This window comes from Pleurodeles waltl, chromosome 10 (genome assembly GCF_031143425.1).
Source record: "Pleurodeles waltl isolate 20211129_DDA chromosome 10, aPleWal1.hap1.20221129, whole genome shotgun sequence".
Taxonomy (NCBI): Eukaryota; Metazoa; Chordata; class Amphibia; order Caudata; family Salamandridae; genus Pleurodeles; species Pleurodeles waltl.
Genome location: NC_090449.1, coordinates 149575742 through 149597564, shown reverse-complemented (window position 1 = coordinate 149597564; position 21823 = coordinate 149575742). Strand labels below are relative to the sequence as shown.

Here is a 21823-nt window from a genome sequence, read left to right as displayed (position 1 = left end):
TTCATAAGGCTGGGCTTCTTGCCTTCTGCGCAAATGCGTTGAGTCTTGCTACAATGCGGCAAGGCGCAGCTGTTCGGAGCAATTGGGACAATCTTGGCAACTCTGGGGGTTCCAGCAAGTCTTCGCCCAGTTAATTGCACATCATGTGACGTGTATTGTAGTAGTGAAACTAGGCTAAGACAGAGGGGCTGCCTCACTGCTCCCAGACCTGATCCCATCACAGAAAAAATTATTGCTATGCACCCGGCAAGCAATAAGGGCAACCTCATCCAGCAGTCTACTGTCTCTGAGATCTTCTGAACTGCTCTAGCATAGTTATCTACTACTACCATGGCTGGATCCGTGTGAACTCGTATTCCCAAATAGCGCACTGAGTCTGTCATCCATTGCAGGGGGCAGTCTAATTGCACTGGCGTCATGGTGGAGGTTGGCAGAAATATAAGGGACTTATCCCAGTTGCTTTGCAGGCCAGATGGCCCCCCGAACAGTACCACCTCCCACAGAACCGGAGCGACGTTGTACTCAGGGCTGCACACATGGAGGAGCGTATCGTCTGTGTATACCGAAACAATTAGATTATAATTTGGGATCCGAAGCACCTGAGGTGAATGATACTCCTGGAGTGCACAGGCCAGTGGCTCAGCCACAAGGGCATACTACAGCGACGGCATGGGCATGCCTGTTTAGAGCCCCTAGTGATGTCAATGTCGGCCATGACAACTCCATTAACCTGAATATGACCCGTAGGCCCGGTGTAGAGCACCCGGACCAGCTGTAGGAAGACATCAACAAAACACCAATGTGCTGCAGCACCGCCAACATTAAACCCCATAATACTGAATCACACAGTGACTCAGCGTCAAGGAATACTGCTGTGGCATGAACTTCAGGGTCAAGGCGCTGGATTGCACAGAAGAGCGTACTAAGGTTGAACATCAAGGATTGGTCCAGGATGAACATGGACCTCTCTGGGCCTCCCACACCAAGAAGCAACATTTTGGTGTCAACATTCAGAAGCGACAACGGTCGATAGGACGACCAGCAGTCCACTGGTATTCCCGGCTTCAGCAGAGTGACAAGTAGGGCCTTGTGCATTGTAGGTGGTTTGCAGACCTCTTTAACCATCTCCACAAACAGAAACGAGTTGGTAGCGACATCGGGCAGTGACCCACCCCAGAACAAGCGCAATAGTATTTTTGACCCCTGGGTGGCGGAAAGAGGATTACCCCCAATCTACCCCCAGGAGGCTAAATGTCCAATAGAATGCTCAGGGGAATAAAGTTATTAAAATAGAAAACGGGGGTTAGGCTGCCCACTCAGGCATCAGGACATGACCCCCAACTCAGAAGGATACTAACAGTCTTTCAGTCCACACTGGGGGGTCAAATAGTGGGTTTGCCCCCAAATCTGCACACCCCACATGGGACGGGGTTGCAAGTCCACAACACACCAGGGGTTTTACTTTGTGGAAAAAAAGATGGGGGCAGCCGATCATGGAATCTGTCAATTCCTCCACCCAAAAAGGAGCTATACAGTCTTTCTGCCCTCCCTGGGAGGCAGGTAAGTAGTTTTTCCTGATTGGGTTTATCTTCCAATCCGTCCCCTGGGGCTGTCTAAAACCAGCTAGACACCAGGGCTTTTACTTCGGGCAAAAGAAATGGAGGCAGCCCAACCTGGCATGTGGCCATGCACCCACCCCTGAAAGGGCTCTATGGGAAGACAGCCCTCTGGATACCACAGATATTTTCTTAAAGTAATAATGGGGTGGTGAGTCAGCCCATCCTGACATCAGGCTGTAAGCCCAGCTCTAAAGCCCCAATAGTCTTTCTCCCGCACCCCAGAGACTAAAACATCCCCATCTCAACAGCACGCAAGAGGACATTTTGATTCTTTTTGAGATCCCCATTTCTTCTCACTTGACATACTGAACAGTCCCACTATCAGGCAAGGGGTCAGCTTGTAACCAGGTAAACATACCAAACTTAGACATTTTTGAAAACCTGACACCCAGAGGAGTGTGCCTTGCGGAGATCCAACAGTGTTTTCTTACTCACAATGCCCTGTAATCCTTAAACGTTGCCCAAGATCCTGCATTTTTATCACATTTCTTTAAGAGAAAGTTCTGGTATCTCTGGGGATCCACACAATTCCTACTGCTCGGCATTCCCATACATCTCCAATAAAAACGCTACCCCACTCTTGTGGTTCTGTCCAGCACCACCAACAGAACCAGCCCCCAAACGCAACATGGAGACATCAACATTTCCTGTCAAAAAATGACCTTATTTGGCAATGCGGTTAGCGTTTTTATCTGGACAACTTTGGGAAAGCTGGATGGTAGGTGTTTCATGGCCCCTCAAAGATTCTGGAAATTTCCAGAAATGTAATCCACGCAATTGACAACACCCTGGACTCACCCAGGTGTTCACTTTTCAGGAATGCCTGAGTTTGGAACAGGTGGATAAAAAAAGACCGGTTTTCAGTGGAAAACATTTGATCTGATAATGTTTCACTTTTGCGCCTTTCCTGTGACGGGTGCTAGACCCACCCATTCATAAGGGTTTTCATCTAGGTAAGTGTGGAATTGCAGGGTGGTAGGATATTTGTGGATTCCCGGAGATTCCGCAACATTCTCTCACAGAAATGTTAGAAAAAGACATGTTTTTTCAACAAAGTTTGAGGTTTGAAAGACATTGTGGGTAAGAAAAGATAGGGGATTAATGCAAGTCAGCCCACCATGGACTTCCCAGGATATATATTTTTCATAAATGTCTTGGCTTCGTAGTCTAAGGGAACGCCTCTTTTGATATCATCACGCACACATTTTGGACTAATGCTGCTGTTTTTTTATACTGAATGAGCAATGCGTCCTGACAAATAGGTCTCAATGCTGGTACTCTTACCGTTAAAATGATGTGTTTCTGATTGGCTCACCCAAAATTGGCATAAGTTAACTTGTTTATACGTCTCTACTATAAGGTAGCAGGAGTACCCAGGGCCTGTAAGTTAAAGTGCCTCTCATGGGCTGTAGCTCTTATTCTGCCACCATGAGTGAGGCAAAACAAAGTATGACTCCTAAGCCACCATTGCTGTCAGGCAGAGCAGGTGTCGGCTGTGATTTTGCCATTTAAAGCAATAGCAAAGTCCAGACCCTCCTTTTTAATATTATAAGCCAACACAATGCAGGCCTACTGAGCCCTACAGGCAGGGTCAATTATATAAGAAAGTTAAACATGTGTTTTTTGATCTCACATGTCCTTGCAGTCAAAAACCCCATATTGTTGTTTTTACTTTGGAAAGGCTAGAAGCCGCATTGGCAAATACAGAGTTACTCACTGACTACTCAGCAGTGCTAACTTCTGAACAGGATTACTAAATATGATACTTCAAGGAATCAAAAGAATCATTGCTTTTACCCAACTTGATGGTTATGTTGAATTTCACATAACCTTAGCCCAAATGGCAGCTTTAGTAAGTAACCACTTTATTGCCCAAAGCTTTTGAGTGACTGTTTACGGTTGCTGACCACAAGACAGCCTTCTGCCCTCCTGATCGAATGTATGAAGGACTCTCAGGAAGGAGTACAAAGAGCCTGGAATGAAGGCCAAATGGAGAGTGAGCACAAAAGATAAGTTTCAAAGGGGACATCACCTTTGAAGGGCAAATGGTGGACATATGCAAAAGAGGCTGCTATTTTGTTTTTGCAGACATGATGACAGCAGGTAAAGAGAAGGGAAAGCAATTGCCAAACAGATTTTCCATGGGCGTGCACCCCTCAGGTAGCCACACCTCTGTGGTGCACTGGATAGCTGAACACATCAGGAAAGAAGGGCTCTGCTATCTTGGGAGAGGGCAGAATAGTGCATTCTGGGTTAGCTAGGTGCCACACCTTACAGGAAGTCAATACTAGGTTGGAGGGGCCCTGGTAGCCCGTTGGCTAGTAGTCGCCACATCGCAGAGGGCACAAGCTGAGCATGATGTGGCACCCCTGGCACCTAGACCTCAGATAATGTCCATATTCAAAAGTAAACTGAAGAAGGTCTGCCCTGCTGATCCCTGGATCCAGCAGAGAGACAGCACAAAGACTGGACTGCACCTGCTGTTCCTTGGGCTAGCAAAGAGAGGACTGTTACTGTGGTGTCCTGCTTGAGGAAATGCCGACCTGAGCCTCTGACAAAAGAAGTGATTTCAAGAGTCAGTTGGCTAACTTTCTGTTACAGCTAAGGCCTGTGTGAGTTGGTAGCCAAGAACAGCTGCCCGCCGAAGTGCAGCGTGGGAAACCAAGACCCGACCCTCAAAAGTTGAACTGAGTCTGCTAAACCCGGGAGCGTTGTTGGAGTGCTATTTGGTCACCCATGACGAGAGTTATCAACAGTTAAAGGGAACAGCTGGATTGGCTGTAACTGGAGGCTGACAGACCAGTGGCAACTGGAGTTTGGCTAGATTTCAACCAGACTTCAAGGGACATTGACCCCGTGGCCAAAGTCACCCCACCATGACTGAGGACCGAGGAGTAGCCCAGGGAAGAGCTCCATCACCAGATTAGCATCCTTCAGCATCTTGTATACTTTGCATTAGGACTGCCCCATTTTAGTCAATGTTGATTTGACCATAGAACTTGGAATTTGACTGGAGACTGCTCTGACTGCAAGGTAGCTGCCCAACCATACCTCTTTGGCCACTGTGACTTGCTCCCTGCCAGAGCTGGTCACCCAAAGCAGCTTGGAGTACTAGTTTACAACTTTATTAAAGTTTTCCAAAGTTTGCCATGTTTGGCAGCAAGCATGGCGTATTACATTATTTCACTTTACTACTGCATTGAATGAAAATGTAGTGATTTATTACTCTTTCAAAAAACATATATTTCCGGAACAAGCCACTGAATTTTTGTCATTGAGGTGTCCTTTTAAAGATTAAAATATAACCTGTTTTTATAAATTGGTGGAGGATGTTTATGGAGTCTTATTTCTCTCTTATTCAACTGTTTTGGTAGTTCCTAATGCTTTACACCTGTTCCTTAGACAAAGTCTGGCTGCTCAGAGCCACAGAGACCCAAGGTTGTTATAAGGTTTTTCAAACAAATCTGACTGGACCTAATATAGGAAGCGGCTTTATTACATGGTGAGGTCTCAGAATCACACCATATAATAAACCACTTTTATCACAGATAGTTTTCCCTGCGTAGTGACAGAGTCCAGACTCAAAATACATATATACCTGCATTCCAAAAAAGTGTACGTTTCAAGTGGCAAATTTTTATCTGTCCTTGTGGCATTTTAGGGGCCTTTCTTGTAGCGGGTGCTGGGTCCATCAACACATCAGGGGACCTGTTTTTATTGGGACAAGTGTGGGAACACTGAGTGGTAGTATATTTATGAATCACTGCAGATTCCGGAACTTGATGTCCCATAAATATAAATAAATGCATGTTTTTTTGGCAAAGTTTGAATTTTGGAGGGCACTGTCATAAAAGAGGTTAGGGAGATGAATGCAAATCAGATCATGCTGGACTCCTGTGGGTGTTTAGTTTTCAGAAATGTAACAGTTTGGTAGGTTTTCCTGGTTGGCGTTTTGGGGCCTTTCCTGTTGCAGGTGCCAAGCCCAACCACACAAGTGGGGTGACTTTTTTGTTGGAACCAACGTGCGATGCTGGGTGTAGGAGCTTTGTGGATACTATAGAGTCCGGATCTTTCTCTCACTGAAATGTAAGGAATATTTGTGTTTTTTACAAAGTTTGAAGGATATTGTAACTAAGAAAATGTAATGGTATTCATGCAGGCAAGAATATCCTGGACTCGTATGGGTGTCTAGTTTTCAGACATGTTTGGGTTTGGTAGGTTTCTGTAGCTGGTGGGCTAGCCCAGGACCAAAATCCTCAGCTGCGCACATTGCAAAACAATGGTTGGTTTTGAGTGGACACATTTGATATGTTCATGTTGTGTTTTGAGGTTTTTCCTGTGGTGGCCGTTGAGCCCACCCACACAAGTGGGTTGAGGTTTTTATCATTAGAAATTTGTTGAGTCCCACAAATTCTCAAACATGCCCTCACAAAAGTGTGAGGAAAATGTGTGTTTTAGCCAGAGTTTGAGGTCTGCACAGCCTTCGGGATAAAAAAAATATGTTGTGGAATCTATGATGGGAGCAGAGTCAAGACTGATTTGCATATAGCTGGGTCCGAACTGGGGTGACATGGCAAGCAAAATAATGATGGATTAAACCCAGATCTGTAATTGTGGGTGAGTGTTTGAAAAGTTTCAACACTCCGTCCATCATTTTATCTTGTGATATTGCCTTGTGTGCCCTACGTGGCTACGTTATGCCCAGACGTGGGTCCCTTGCTTGCTGCGCCACTGGATTCAAGCTAGCCTGGCTGATGAAGGGTGATACCCTGAAACCGGTCCCAGGATGTTTGAGTCCTGTCTAGGGAGGACCTGTCTTGGCAGTTTGGGCTGGACTGCTCCCACTGGAAGTAGGGTCAAGACTGATTTGTATATAGCTGGGTCCGAACTGAGGTGACATGGCAAGCAAAATAACAACAGATTAAACCCAGATCTGTGAATGGGGGTGAAAAGTTTCAACCCTCCGTCCATCATTTTATTTTGTGATATGATCTATGATATCACACCATCCCTAACTCCCCTGGATATTTAGTTTTCAGAAATGTCTGGGTTTAGCAGGTTTCCATCCATGGTGGATGAGCCTAGGCCCAAATGTCCTTTGTTACCCACATCACCAGACGGGGTATTTTTTCTCTCTGATTTTTAGAAGCCTCCACGTGGTGTTTTGTACTGTTGTATTTCACAGTTGCTAGGTCCAGTCACACAAGTAGTGCACCATTTTGTCAAGAGAAGTGTGGAAATGCTGGGAGGTAGGAATTTGGTGGATCCCCATAGCTTCCAGAAATATTTCTAAAAAAATGTGAGACAAATGGGTGTTTTTAGCGAAAGCTTGGAGTTTGCAAGGCCTTCTGGGTAAATAAAAGGCATGGGATCCTTATGGGTTTGGTAGGATTACCTAGGTACAGGCAGAGTTATAGTCGAAGTTCTGCAGCTACCGAAATTGTAAAAAAAAAAAAAAAGTGGATTTTGCTGGGTGAAATATATCTCCACTTTGTGTTTTGGGGTGTTTTGTATCAGTAGGCCCAACCACACAATTTGGTACTTTTTATTGAGCAAACTGTGGGAAAACAAAAAGGTAGAACATTTGTTATTTCTAATTTGATTCCTGTGCATTTTTGGCTTCTAAAAGTAAACCACTGTGCAAGAAAGAAGACATTTTACAAAATGTCCTCAGAATCACAATAGCATAGTTAACCCAAAATTCATAGATGGTGAAATAATCACTATTCCTAAACTCAGAATCTTTTACACTTTCAGAAATACACAGGTTTCTTTCATCCCCATGTTTCATTCAATATATTTTACTGTATGGATTGATCTAGAGTAGGTACACAATGAAATATCATTATAAGCTGAGCTGTTGGCTACAGGTGATTCATGTGTTTGGAGAACCTACAAACCATAAAAATGCCCGCAACCAGAAGTGTTTGAACGTAACAGTATATGGCTTTTGTAAGTTGGCCATTGTAACAAAACAATTACAGAGGAAAACACAGCCACCAATGATTATTTTTTCTTACTTATTTTCATTATTTTTTAAGTCAAGCATTAGTTTCTTTGGGAAGACCTTGATAGATCGACGCAAATGAGCCCTAACTGAATTCAGAACTTAATAGCCTTTTTCCAAAATACACAGCGTTCCAGGGTCACCAATAGGTTTCACACCTTTTTCCACCAAAAACTGCAAGCAGATTGAAACAAAAATTAGGAACAATATACTACCACTTTGAAATTTAAAAAAAATATTGTAAAAACCATGGGGGAATCTATGAGATTCCACAGTGCCATTTTTAGCGTCATTTTTAACTCCTGCAGGCGTTAAAATGAAGGTCCCTTTGTTTTCAATGGGCCTCCTTTCACTTTGCAGGATTAGCGTCAAACTTTTTGTTGCTAATCCTCCACAGGGCCAAATTGGTGTCAAAACTTTTGACGCTAGTTCCCTAACCTGCACCATGGTGGGCCGTATCATAAATATGGCGCACACATGGTGGTGTTAGCGGGGTGCAATCGGGTGCAAGAAAAGTAGCGCATCATGACATGATGCGCCACTTTTTATAAAAATGGCCGCATATTTTTTGTCAGAATTCAGCTTGCTCCGGAAAGCTTGGATTTTGGTGGTTCAAGCACAGCAAACCCTTTGTGATGCCATTTTAGAAAAAAAAAACATATGGTTTCTTGCACATTACTTTTTCCCCAAAACCCAAAATGTTGCTATATTTCAGCTGTTTCGCCCATTCCCGCTAGGGGAATCTACAAATCTTGGGTAGCTTTAGTATCCCCAAGATATTGTAAAAGAACATGCAAATTTACTGCACAAAATATTTTTAAGATTTATGAGCAACCTACCCCAAACATCCAAAAATGGCTTAGCACCGGATGGGAGGGAGAGGTTTGGGTGCAAGGCTTAGCAGGCAAGAGGTTAAAGTGTGTCCTGATTGTAAAAGTGAAGTTTGCCAATGATTCTGTACTGAAAGGTGTGAGAGAAGAAGGACAAGATAGGGATGAGAGAGAAGAATAGAGGATAGAGTGGATAGAGAGAAGGGGGTGGGAGGCCCTGCTGTGTGTTGTTGACTCTGGGAAGATGGAAATAGAAAGTAAAAAATAAGTAGGTAATCTAGAGAGGGACTTTGGAGGATCAATGCTTTTTAACTAATCTTTTCTAATCACTGTTTGCTGACAATCGGTATCCACAAGGGCTTCACCTGGATGTCCCTTTGATAAGGTACTGAATGTACTTCTATAAAGAATAATTCATCTGTAGCAAGCCCGATTTCCAAAGGCAGATTCTGATTCCTATGGATTCATCCTAGCAATATAAGTATTCAGAATCTGAAGAACTAATGGCAGAGGTGGAGACAGACTTTTCATGTTGTTTCTACATTAGAGGATTCAGCTTTAGGGTGACCCAGTGACTTATCATTAAAGGATGTAGGCAAGATTCTGTGGGCCCTACAACCCCTTAACCCACTAGACTCTGTTTCCATTCTTTGGCCCTGTGGAAGACACAGGCAATATCAATTGCATTAGCCATCTCAACATTAGGTTGTTGTCTGATCCATCATTGAGTTGGAGTTGGTAAGGGTTTAATGAACGGTTCTAATAATTTTGTATATGACAACTTCTACCTTGGCCTTAACGGTTTACTACCATTTTGCTCTCAATTTCTTTTATCTTAAAGTATAGAGCTCAGAGACTTTCAACCGGGAACCCCTTGTTTGGGATCACGTTTTACTGAACATGCTTCTTCATCCAGGGCCAGATGTTTCAACAAAGCAGTTTTCTCATATTCATTTGATTGATTTCTGTGGGGTTTGCAGCTTGAAAGGCTGATTGTACTTCTCTAGACAGCAAGTGACCAAGCCACATTTCTAGTCACCCACTCAAAGTTGGTAAAAATATATATTTTCTTGTACGTATTTTTGAAACAAAGATAACGATATATTTGGGTGCACTTTTGCATTGGCTAACTTGACAATAGTATTATTTCGAGCTGTTAAACTTTGTGTTAACTGTTCCACTTTGGGATGTAATGCACTCTGAAAAATGAGGTTTCGGCTGTGTTTTTTTGTGGCTACTGTTACAGCACAATCTGCAAATATGGCGTTCTTTAGTGAATGCTTGTCTGATATTTTCCATAAGGATGGCTTTGTTATTCCACTTCTGACACAAAGTGTGAATGGTCTTGCAGGGAAGGAAATTAGTAGACTCATGAATTCTGTGTTTTGTTACTTTCTTTCATTTTTTATGGTATCTCTATTTTTCTTTCTGTCTCTGTTTATGAGAGATTTAGATTCACCTGTGATCTTCCCTGGGGTTTTCTCCATAATTAACTAAAACTAAGGGCCAGATTTATCATTATTACCAATAGCGATTATCAAATTGCGTTTTTTTGCGAATCACAATTAAGTAATCGCTATTGGACTGTATGAAACTCCAGGAGTTTCATGGAGCGATTCGCAAGGGCTCACAAATGTACCTCCCTCATTAATATTCATGAGGTAGGTCACAATTTGCGACCCATTGCGAATGGCTACAATCATGGGGCTGGTGGCCTGCTGGGCTCAGCAGACCACCATAGCTGTGATTGCTTTTAAATAAAGCAATCTTTTTTTTTTTTTTTATGCAGCCCGTTTTTCTTAAAGGAAAACGGGATGCGTTTAAAAAAGAAAAATTAAAAGTTTTCTTTCCATTTTTTAAGAGTAGGCAATGGTCCATGGAACCACTGTCTGCTCTTCAAAATTGTTTTCGCATGCATTCGCAAAGGGAAAGGGGTCCTATGGGGATCCCTTCCTCTTTGCGAATGGGTTACCACCTACTTTCAATGGTCGGTAAATGCAAAATGTTTTGCGACCACATTTGGGTCACAAAACATTCATCCATACCTCTGCGAACCGGTATTAGGAAGGGACGTCCTTAACATGCCCCTTTCTAATACCGAATTGGTATGTAGTCGCAAATCCAATTTGCAATTCAGTAACAAGTTACCGAATCGCAAATTGGACTTGATACATACCAAAATGCATTTTTGCGATCGCAAAAATTTTGATATATCTGGCCCTAAATGTCCATTTTCCGAAACTCATTGACCTGAAAACAAAACAAACAAAACCTTGTAATAACTTTAATTTCTTTCACTCAGACAACCTTTTGTTCCCCTTACAATATCCTTCCTTGCTCTCTTTTAGGTCTTCTAATTACTAGTCTCCTCTCTCCGTCTTCAGCTCCGAAGTGGAGAGCCTCCTTTTTACTTACAAAGTATCCAGTTTTACTTTTATGATTAATTATAGGTTTTGTTAACATACAAGCCTGAGCACACTCTTTATTGTTTCTTTACTATCCTATCTTGTATCACCAAGTAACCCATGGGGTTAATATGCTTCTCAGTTACTTACTCTCAGGTAAGAATGACTGGTTTTAAGAGTGACCCAGATTTCAATGCCTTTCCTTACATTTCACGTGTTTCTATAAAACAAGGGAACACCCCTATAGGTCAAGAGGGACGAGGGTGTATGTATTTCTGCTAAAACAAAGATCCCTCGTGTGACGTGTGAGAACAATAGAATATACATAGGCCTACAGTCAAACCTATAATGTTTTGCCCAATAGACATACATATGTAATTATTGAGCAGAGATACTCAAACATTGTGTGGGAGCCACACAACAGAAAAAGAAGAACACTCAATTCTGACATTAAAGATCAGCTGAAAAATTCGACAGATAAGACCGCATGGTTACATTTCTGATCAACAAAGAACCAATATGTACATCAAAGAACTCAATTACAGATGTAACAGGATAGCCCCATGGTTACAGTGACTATTTATTTACACAGCACCAATGCTCATATATGTATATATGTATATATATATATATATATATATATATATATATATATATACATATATATATATACACACACACACATATATATACACATGTGTATATATATAAATATATATATATACATGTATTTTATATTTATATATATGTATATATATATATATATATATATATATATATATATATATATATATATATATATATAAATCAAAAAACACCATTTATCATTAAGTCCTGGTACTATAGTCAATGATCCTTGAGGGGATAAAAGGATCATCATCTCTCACCTCCCCTTACCTCCTCTTACCTGTACTCACCTCTAAGCCTTCAAGTCAACCTCACCTCCCTTTACCTCAACCCATTCCTGAGCCCTCAAGTCATCCACTCCTCCTTTTACCCCTACCTCCTCCTGAGCCCTCAAGTCACCCTCACCTCACTGTACCTCTACCTACCCCTGGCCCTTAAGTCACCCTCACTTGCCTTTACCTCTACCCACCACTCATCCCTCAAGTCAACCTCACCTCCCTTTTGAACTTCATCAGACCACTGATATCTCCTGAAAGGAAAATCACATTCTAGTGGCCTGAACCAATGGTGAAATTGAACATTGCATGCAACCCCTTAAAGGGGTAGTAAGTATTGTGACTGAGAACAGGTCAACATAGAATGGGCACTTTAACTTTTCTTGAACACCTACCAAAACATCCAATATTAACATGCAATGATGTTCATGGTTATCAACATGCAATGATGTTCTGTTGCACCATCTGACACACCATCCTGACAATCCCTGAATGGACTCTCCCCACATCTTCTGCTGCTGAGAGAGAGACCTGGTATCGGTCCTGCAGTGAAAGAGAGAGGCCAAACTCTCACTCATAGGAGTAAGAGATCAGGTGAAAGTCGGGCATTGCCATGCTTGGAGAAAAAGAACAAAAGTATATATCTCCAATGGGGAGGAACATTTAACAAACAAAATGTAATTCTTCAGGAAGCTAAGGCGTCCCCCCCACAAACCCAGGTGAACAAACGTTCATGCAACCAATACCACTGTCCATGCTAATCATACCAGTCTTGATCAGCCACACACAGATGCCATCTTAATTTGCCAAAATGGTGAACATGGTTCATATAAGCCTCCAACACTATGACCAACAGTCATTGAAGATAAGCTAGAGAAAATAGGGGGATGCCAAGGAAGTTACAGGATGAGGCAAAACCTGCAACCCTCAGAAAGGTTCAGTGACTGAACCAAATGAACCATCAAATAAGCAGGCTAAATCACTAAATGACTGTACCTTTGGATCATGGTCAGTGTGGCTGTACTCAAATATTTCTGGTTGGGACGCTGTATCTTGTGGAGTGCGCTAGTAGAGCATGTCCCTGTATTCTGTACAAGGGGGCTGAGGCTCATGGCTACCAGACAATAAATTGGCTGAGTGTGCCTAAGCACTAGTCCATACTGAGGCACTGAGTTAAATTGTTGTGTATACTATGCAATGTGTGACCTTCCAGTGCAGCCCACTCTGACTAGAGGTATGAAAGGTTTTGATAAAATAGATGGGTTATTAACAAACCTACTTTAGCAGACCACAGACATCAAAAATGTTATCCCAATGCATTCCGGGTCTTCTTTAGTTCAATATATGTGTTGACGCGCTGATAAAAATAATTAAGAGGGTTGATATGTAGGATTGGGATAATCTGAGTCTTTATAAGGCTAAGACCAAGCCAAATCAAATAAACTTATCAGTGACAAACCTTATAGTTTTATTCAAAATTAAGATAATTACAGAAGGCAAAAAATATTTAACAGCAATCAATGTCCTAATAGTAAATCAAAACTATATAATTTTTTTGGAGCAACATAAAGAAACAAGCAGCCAAAACTCAATATAGTTGAATAGACAGACTAGCATAGAGTCTGTACAGTTAGAAAGGAAAAGAAATTAATAAGCATAAATCAATAAACAGACTAGGACAGGGTCTGCCTTATAAGACCCTACGGTTTTAGGGAGAAAATACATTTGCATTCAGTACTGAGATGTGATGTAGTAGAGTTGGGCGGGCAATGTATCATTCTAGGAAGCGAATTAACATATTAATGCATAAGATACATCTAGAAACACCTACTTCTACTGCATATAAATGAATGTGATGTGCATAGTAAATGACATGGCGTTTATATAATATAGCAATACAATAGACGGCACAGCTTAAGAATGGCCCCTAGCAAAGGCTTGAGTAAAGGATCTTGAAAATTAAAGACAGGAACATCCTGGACATCGCTTCCTCGACAGGAAAGAGGAACACAAAATAATACAATTAATTAATACCATGGATTAGGCTTCAATTTCTCTGACTTTCTAAAACCGAAAGCGCACATGCATGTGAAAAGGTTATTTCACATAAAACAAAAGTGCACGTTTCTTTCTACATATATGAACAGATGACAGTGCAATCTTCATATTGTAATTAGTAAAAACGTTCCCAGGAGTGCTACTTTTTCACAGTCTTCTCGTAATTATGTATTACAAGTAACTTTGCTTTAGAGCTTCCCTCCTAAAATACCCAGCTCTCTCTCTAGTACTGATTGGAATTCGTGATGGGACAGAATAGTCTACCGGGCTTTACCACTGTTTTAGTTCTATCTTCGGGAGGCGGGTTGTGTTTTCTCGCTTTTTTAACACTGCGGGCGCTATGCTACCGGGATATATCTTCCTGTTCTAGGCATGAGCTGTTACACCTAGAAAACAATTTTGACTAAGGCTCTTGTACAATCGTGCCTCGCCCTTTTGACAGTTTAGGGCGCGGTGCCAGTGGCTTGTTGGCTTCCATAGTCGGGCTCGCGAAGGGTTGGACTGTAGGGTTCTCTAACTCCGCCCCAGCATCCTTGAAGGCCGACTCGCACGTGCGCACTCCGCTCGCGCAGCACGCGGGACGTTACTGAGGTGTCATGCCTCGCGCCAGCTCCTGGAAACTTCTAGGCCTCGCTGCCTTCGCCGTGGCCCTGAGCTTGGAGGGCTTCGTGCAGTTGCTGAGACGTCGGAGGAAGCCTCTCCGGGAAGTGCTTTTCTTCCCTGCGGGAATAACCTGTACCGACGCTGAACTGCACCCCGAACGGCCCGTTCCCTGCACCTGCAAACTACCGCACGTCGACAGTTCTCTCAATCGGCTGCTCCGGCACCTGCTCTCCGCTCAGCAATCGCTTGAGCTCTGTGTTTTCTCCTTTTCCAGTCTGCACCTGTGCAGGGCTGTGCTGCTGCTTCACGAGCGAGGGGTCCGTGTGCGAGTCATCACCGATTCGGACTACATGGCAGTGACCGGCTCCCAAATAGGGTGGCTGAGGAAGGCAGGTAAATACTGACTGATGGGAGGGCCTAAACTGAGTTAGAAAAATGTCACTGTGCGTAGTTAGTGCCTCGTATATTGCTTCTGAATATCAATAAAAGTGGAAGCAAGCATTATGGCTTTACTGTGCGAAAGTTTGCAAATATCATTTGTGCAAGTGTGGGTTGATTTATTAAATCAAGGCTTATTTGCTCTTCAATATGTATTTGTCAATGCACATTTTGAAAAAGCTTACTGCAGTGGGAAAAAACGAATTAAACTGGCTGCTTTGTGTGTGCATTGTATGCATTACAGAAATAATTTAATGTACGAAGATTCTGTGTACTTTTAAGATGTTAAGTATTCCACTATACATAGTAGTCGAAGCATTCGATGGAGGCCTAACGGCACGCCAATAGCATCGTGTGAGACAAATAGAATTCATTGAGAGAATTAAAAGGCCACTGCATATTTTCTAGAATCGGTAGCAGCAGTTGCATTGTCATGTCACAATAAACGCTGTCAATGGGTGACAAACATTCCTAAAGTAGGTTTGAAATCGTCCCTCTTGGAGAGTGGTAGGAGACACTTTGGGCTGGAACAGAGGAGGGCCTCATGCTGCCCTCAAACACTTGACCATAAAGGTGTACTTCTCTCAAGTATGGTGAAGGTGCCCTTGAATGAAAATGCTTGCCCAAGTTCAACGTTCAGAATTCATTAATGATCCATATGTGCATGGTTCTTGTCAAGTCCTACTTTTTCAGTGGATCGAAGACAAGACTGCCTCACTGAGTGCATTAATTTTTAAAGACTTAACACTGTTGATAACATGAAGGCGTAGTTGCATAGTTGCAGCCCTTGACAGTCAACTCTTAGGTTAACTTAATTTTCAGTCCAGGAAGAACTCCGTACATGCTGTGACCTTATCAAATAGACACATAGGACCTCATTTTGAGTTTGACGGACAGGAAAGCCCGTCCGCCAAACTCTGAACAGGGTGGCCGCCGCCCTCATGGCAACCACCTCACTGGATCTATTAGGACTTTCCCGCTAGGTTGGTAGGCGGAAACCTCGGTCTGACTCCCACATAAAGAACATCCCCGCCAGGCCGTCTGCATCATGGATCCCTGAGGTGCTGGTGGCAGACCACCAGGGTCTTTATTTGGTGGTCGGACCGCCATAGCAGAGGCGATCCTGACCTCCACCCCAGGGCTCGTAATGAGGCATATTGTCAGATGAATTTCAGTGGTAGGTCTAGATAGGCAATCATTTCTGTCCAGGGCACAAGTCATGAAAAAAGAAGCGTGGGGACTAACCAAGTTAGGCAGTATGCAAGTGACATCATGGCATGTGCAACATGGCATGTGACATGACAACGTGGAATCCCATGAAGTGGCATCACAACCCATGACCTCACAGGAAGTTGACTTCAAAAGAATTGACCTTATATCTTGAGAAGTCGCACGTGTTTAGCAGGTATAGAATGAGTACGTTTGAACGCGTTACAGTATTTAACAAATTCGATTTTTTTGGGATTGTGCTAAAAAAGGGACAGCACCCACATGCAAAATCTGGGCCTCAATTTATACATTTATTTTTTAAAACCCCTGTCCAAAGAAATTGGCAACAAGAAAAAACATGGTAATCTGTTCTGTTTAACTGGTTACAAAGTCTGCAATTTAAATTATTTTATGGGGTTCAAACACCGGTTGCAGAGATCTTTCTGTGCCACCTAGTTCTTGGGGAATAATGGGAAGATAACACTGTAGGTTAACATATTTGCTGGAAAGATCTGTGTTTTGCCTAGTCCCAGTTTTGAATCAAAGTAGAATAGAGGGTTAATATGTCTCTTGCAAGGCACGTTATGCAACATGTAGATGACTGGTTTTTATTTTATGTAAATGACTAAGTGGTTTACTGCTTTTAACACAGAGATCATTTGGTACTTGCAGTTCATAAACTGTAATCCTCCTAATAAAGCAGATGGAGCTATGAAGGACATGTGGTTCCTACACCTTGTAACATTCACTATCTTATGTAACACATCCTACACATGAATTTACACATTAATGGTTTCTTGTCAATGTATAATATGTATGTGTGATGTAAAGCGCTCTGACACCCTGCACTGGGATGAGTAGCACAGTAGCATGAAAATTATAAAACAAAATAGGGGCATTTAAATTGTGTTTTGTATAAATACTGGGAAAGACCAATACATCTGACATTCTTACAGTGTATGCATAGCTCTTATATACAGGGACCGAACAAAGCCACAAGAATGCCTCTCTCAATTAAGCGCAATAGGAAAAAGAAAATCTGAAGTATAAGAGTTAACGAGACATAACTAGTTATGCTGTAGCAAATGACAGAGTTATTGCACATGGTAAATGGCGAGGAGAGTAATACTTAGGCTATGGATGGATAACAATATAATCCCACAAATTGCATGCATCAGATTGATGACAAAGATGTTTGTTAGACATGTCAGCCTTAGGGTGGTCTTCCCCCAAACCCTTTGCCTTCATCATCCAATTTTTGCTGAACTCTTTTTTTTTAATTGGCCTTGGGACTATGTGCACTTTACCGCTGGTAACTAGTCCTAAAGTGCTTGTGCTAGCTCCTTTAAAAAGGATAACATTGGCTTATATCTTAGTAGAACATGTTTATCATTTTGAAATATGCACGAAACCAACAAACAGCAGTGCAGTTCAAGCATGGAAGTGTTATCACAGAGTGAGAAAGATAATCATCAGTACATGTCATACATATCAATGTCATTCACAAAATCGCAAACAAGCCGGGTATGCAGACATAAGTACATTTATCTTTTCACAACGTGAATAGTATGCACGGGGTAGGCTCAACCTTGACTGGCATCAACAGACACCTGGGACATTGGAGGGGCAGTGGTAAGCGTAAGCAAGTAGTTTCTCAGCAGTTGCCAGATATCCTTAGGTCTGGAACCCATAGGTTGCAAAGTAGCATCAAATTCACTGTTTGTATCTCATTATGTGGGACTGGCCAGCCAAGAATGTGTATTGGGCACATTTTTGGAACCACATCTGAGCACTATGTCTCGTTAGCCAACAGGAGTAAAAGTGCCGTGTGGCGTCAAATAGACTTGGGTAATTTGCCTGTGTATCAAAGAAGAGCCATGAGCAGATCGGGTCGCAGAGGCCAAACGACAATGGCCGACAATTTGTCATACACCTCGCACCAGAAAGAAACTGATGTCCAGACAGGTCCAGGCCATGTGATAAAAATCCGTTGTCGGAGCGTTTCAAGCAGAGGAGTGGTCCGAGTCTATGCGGGCTATATCTTTGGGCTTGAAGTATATTCTCCTTAGGAACTTAAGGTGGACTAATTTATGACGCTGACTGGATGAGATAAACCTGGTCTGCGTGCAGCATGCGTCCCACACCTTCTGCGATATTGGATGACCTAGATCCCTCTCCCAGGATTCCCTGAGTCGAGTGTCCAGTATTGGAAAAGCTTTAACACAAGATAGATAAAGTTTGGATAACAAGTGTGCTCCTGTATCCACAGTAGCCACCAAGGTAAGAGGAGCAAACTCTGCAGGAGCTAAAGGATACGTGGCATAGCATGCCCTGACAGCATGCTGCAGCCAGCAGAGTAGGAAATGTAAGTACGTGGCATCAGTGAATCTAATATCTGCGTCGTGTGAGAATATGTTGTCATCTGGGAAAACATCCCCAAAGCTATCCAGGTGGAAAGTGTGTAGTGTGTGCTGGACAAGTGTCTCTTGAGAGATAGGTGTAAGTGGATTATTAATGAGTGCCAAGGCAGGAGAATATAGCGTGTCACAGTGAAGAACACGAGCAAGCTCGTGCCATGCCCAGCTGGTGGTAGAGAGAGTTTGAATATCGCTGCTATGTAATGGGACACCCCCAGGCAGGAGGGCATTCAGCGGAACAGGGGCCAAACAGTCTCTCTCCTGGATAGGGTATGGGAGACGAGCATCCGGATGATACCAATGATATATGTAGTGACTCTGTGTAGAGCTAGAAGTGCAGAACACCGAATCCACCGCGCTCATATGGGAGAGTCAAGACCTGTATAGTTAGATGTACCCACTTGGTCACTCTACGCATGAATATTGCCTATTATGAACATATGTGTTATGTGCATGAATGCATCCCCTTGACACGTGTGTAGTTGGTTGGTTTTTGCAGTGTCGTGTGCCACTATTGTTCTAATTGTTTGTTTATCCCCCATAGGCCGCCTCAAGGTAATTCCTTGGGTAAGGTAGACCTTTTACTTCACACTCTTTGACCTTCACGTAGAGTAAATTTCCTCCAACGTGAGACGTAGGGATCCTAGGCCCTGACGAATGCCCCGAGACCTCTATTGTCTCACTTCTGAGGGCAGAAACATGTTGGCTATTAGTTAGGTGACCCTGTGAGTCCTTATCCTCACAGAGGTGTCCCAACCCCTGTTTTAACTACACCAATCAGACACCACCATTAAATTTGTCACTCCTCACAGGTGTCTGCTTAGGTGTTTTTAATTTTTTCACTAGATTAGCTGGATCCCGATCTTTCCAGAAACAAGTTTATTTACGCACTCCCTCCTGTTCCTTTAACAGTGAGGTTGAGTCCGCCCAGGTGGCACTGTCCTACCTGGGTGGGTCTAGGTGGTCAAATGATGAAGCATGACACTATATAGTGTGTGAGACCACCTAGTCCGTAAAAGGAACTCCCCCCGGTGTCTCTCCCCGCGCATGCACTCTGCAGTTACTTACTGACATTTCACTGACATTACCCTTCCAAATAGGAACACGTACAACCTAGGGCTACGCTGGTACCCGCGACGCCCTCTTTAGAGAACCCCGTACTTTCTCGTGTACTTTGAGTTATAGAAATAGGGAGCTAAGTACGGTGGGTTCCTCCATATTTGTCCCTCCTTCTCCCTCATCCTCTCTCCATGTGTATTGATAGTTGAGCAGCTGTTTAGCTGAGAGAGTCCGTTCTAGTGAGCAATTTTTGGCTCCTTCTTTCCAGGCTCACACGCCGACACTAAGGTTCTTTGTCTGTCTAGGGGAAAAAAAAAGAAAAAAAAACCCTTCCGCCCCCCCCCCCCCCACCCCCCCCCCCCCCACAATTTGTACTCCTTTTCTCCCCCATCACTTTCCCACACCATTGTTCTTCCTTTCCCCAGTATGGCGGAAGGACTCTCTTTCAGTGATGAGGATTTGACAGCCATTCTGTCAGCCCCTTCACTTCTTGGTGATACAACCCTCTCCAAAAGTTTGTCCCAGCTGGGCGACTGGGACACACTAGTAGAACTAAAACGATCACATGTCAAAACTATTCTCCACGGAGCCGTTCTAACTGAATACCTCTGCAGCAATACAGCACCCAATGGGCTGTTGGTCACCAATGCCCCACGTATATTCCTTGAAGATCTGGAATTTAGAAAGGATTGGGCTTTAATAGCATGGAAGTGCACCAGAGATTGGCTCATCCTTATCATTAAAACAGCGACAAGGTTATCTGAGGTACTTCTAATTCAGATAAAAATGAGTGAGAATAACCTAAAATCAGGGTTGAGTATTCTCTCCTTTAAAAAGAAACTAGAGGAGGTAAACAAAAATATGAACGAGCATAAAGAATATCTCACCCAGCGATAGATCTCTAAATTCCAGAAAGATCTCGACCGGTTCTCTCACGAGAGAATACACCCTTACACCAAATCCGACTACGTAGCAAAAACAAACAACATGTCTGACACTTCATCTGGCGGGAACACCAGCTCAGATAATGACAGCACATCATCAGACAATACACGGCAACGCCGTGGACGACGCGGGCAACGCCGGGGAAGGTGGAATCATCCACCAATGTTACCCCCGTGTGCCCCCCATATCATAACCAACAATGGGGTTGGCCTCCTCAATATGGACTCCCACCTCAATACCAGGCGCCCTTTTTCCAGCACCCTGCACAATGGTCATTTCCTGAGCCACCGCACCATTTTTTAGACAGAGGCCACGGGAGGAGAAAAGGGAAAAGGAAAGAGGTACACTGGAGGCCAAGAGAGGACGCCCCAGAGAATACGGCACAAAGGGACCCCCTCCCAGGGACAAGCAAAACACTATAACTAGCCTGATGGATAATCAAACAGATAACATTATCAATCTGAGCAACCGTGTTCTCAGTGAACTTGAAACTAGGGCACTGAACAAGGGCCTAAATTTTGTTCCCACACCTAAAATTGATTTATTTAAAACCCGAACAGAACTAGCAGGTCTGTTCCGTAAAATCCGCTTAAAGACTTTCTTTTTGGGCAAACATTTCGAGGCTCCTGAACGAAACACAGGACTACGCCCCAAGTCCACTTTCTGTCCAACCACTGGACAGATGCCCCCCGAGGTCCTGGCCTTTGAGAAATCAGTATCCCTAAAGGTAAACGCACTTACAGGGACCACTAACAAAACATACCATAACATGAGTATGGATGAGCTCTCAGCTCTGAAAGGTCTAACATCTGACCCTACGATAATCATCAAACCAGCAGACAAAGGTGGAGCAACGGTAATTTCTCCACAAAAAATGTATAGAGATGAGTGCGAACGTCTATTGGGTAACACCCATCATTACAAACGCTTATCTCAAGACCCCACACCTGACATTCAAGATGAGATTTCTTTTCTCGTGATGAAAGGCATGGAGAATGACTGGATTACTCAACATGAAGCAGACTTCCTGGTACAGGCTAACCCTAGGATTCCCTATTTTTATGTTCTTCCTAAGATGCATAAAGGGCAAATCCCCCCTCCAGGTAGACCTATAGTATCCGGTATTGGCTCGGTTTTAGAACCCCTCTCTCAATTCGTGGATTTCTTCCTTCAGCCACTGGTTATAAGAATTCCAACTTACCTTAAAGATACTACGGATGTGTTAGTTTTACTAGACTCTGTGTCTTTTGACAAAACTAGAGAATTGTTGATCACCCTGGATGTGGAATCCCTTTACACCAACATTCCCCAGGAGGCCACTTTGCAGGTCA

The 21823-nt window shown here is 43.2% G+C and overlaps 1 protein-coding gene across 1 annotated transcript in view; it reads left to right on the top strand.

The window, feature by feature from the left end:
* Nucleotides 1–14402: 14402 nt before the first annotated feature.
* PLD6 (phospholipase D family member 6) overlaps nt 14403–21823 on the top strand; it is a 96113-nt gene continuing 88692 nt past the window's right edge. The window contains exon 1 of the mRNA XM_069210058.1: nt 14403–14817. Coding sequence (XP_069066159.1) covers nt 14418–14817 — 400 coding nt within the window. The 5' untranslated portion in view covers nt 14403–14417. The remainder of the gene's footprint in view (nt 14818–21823) is intronic.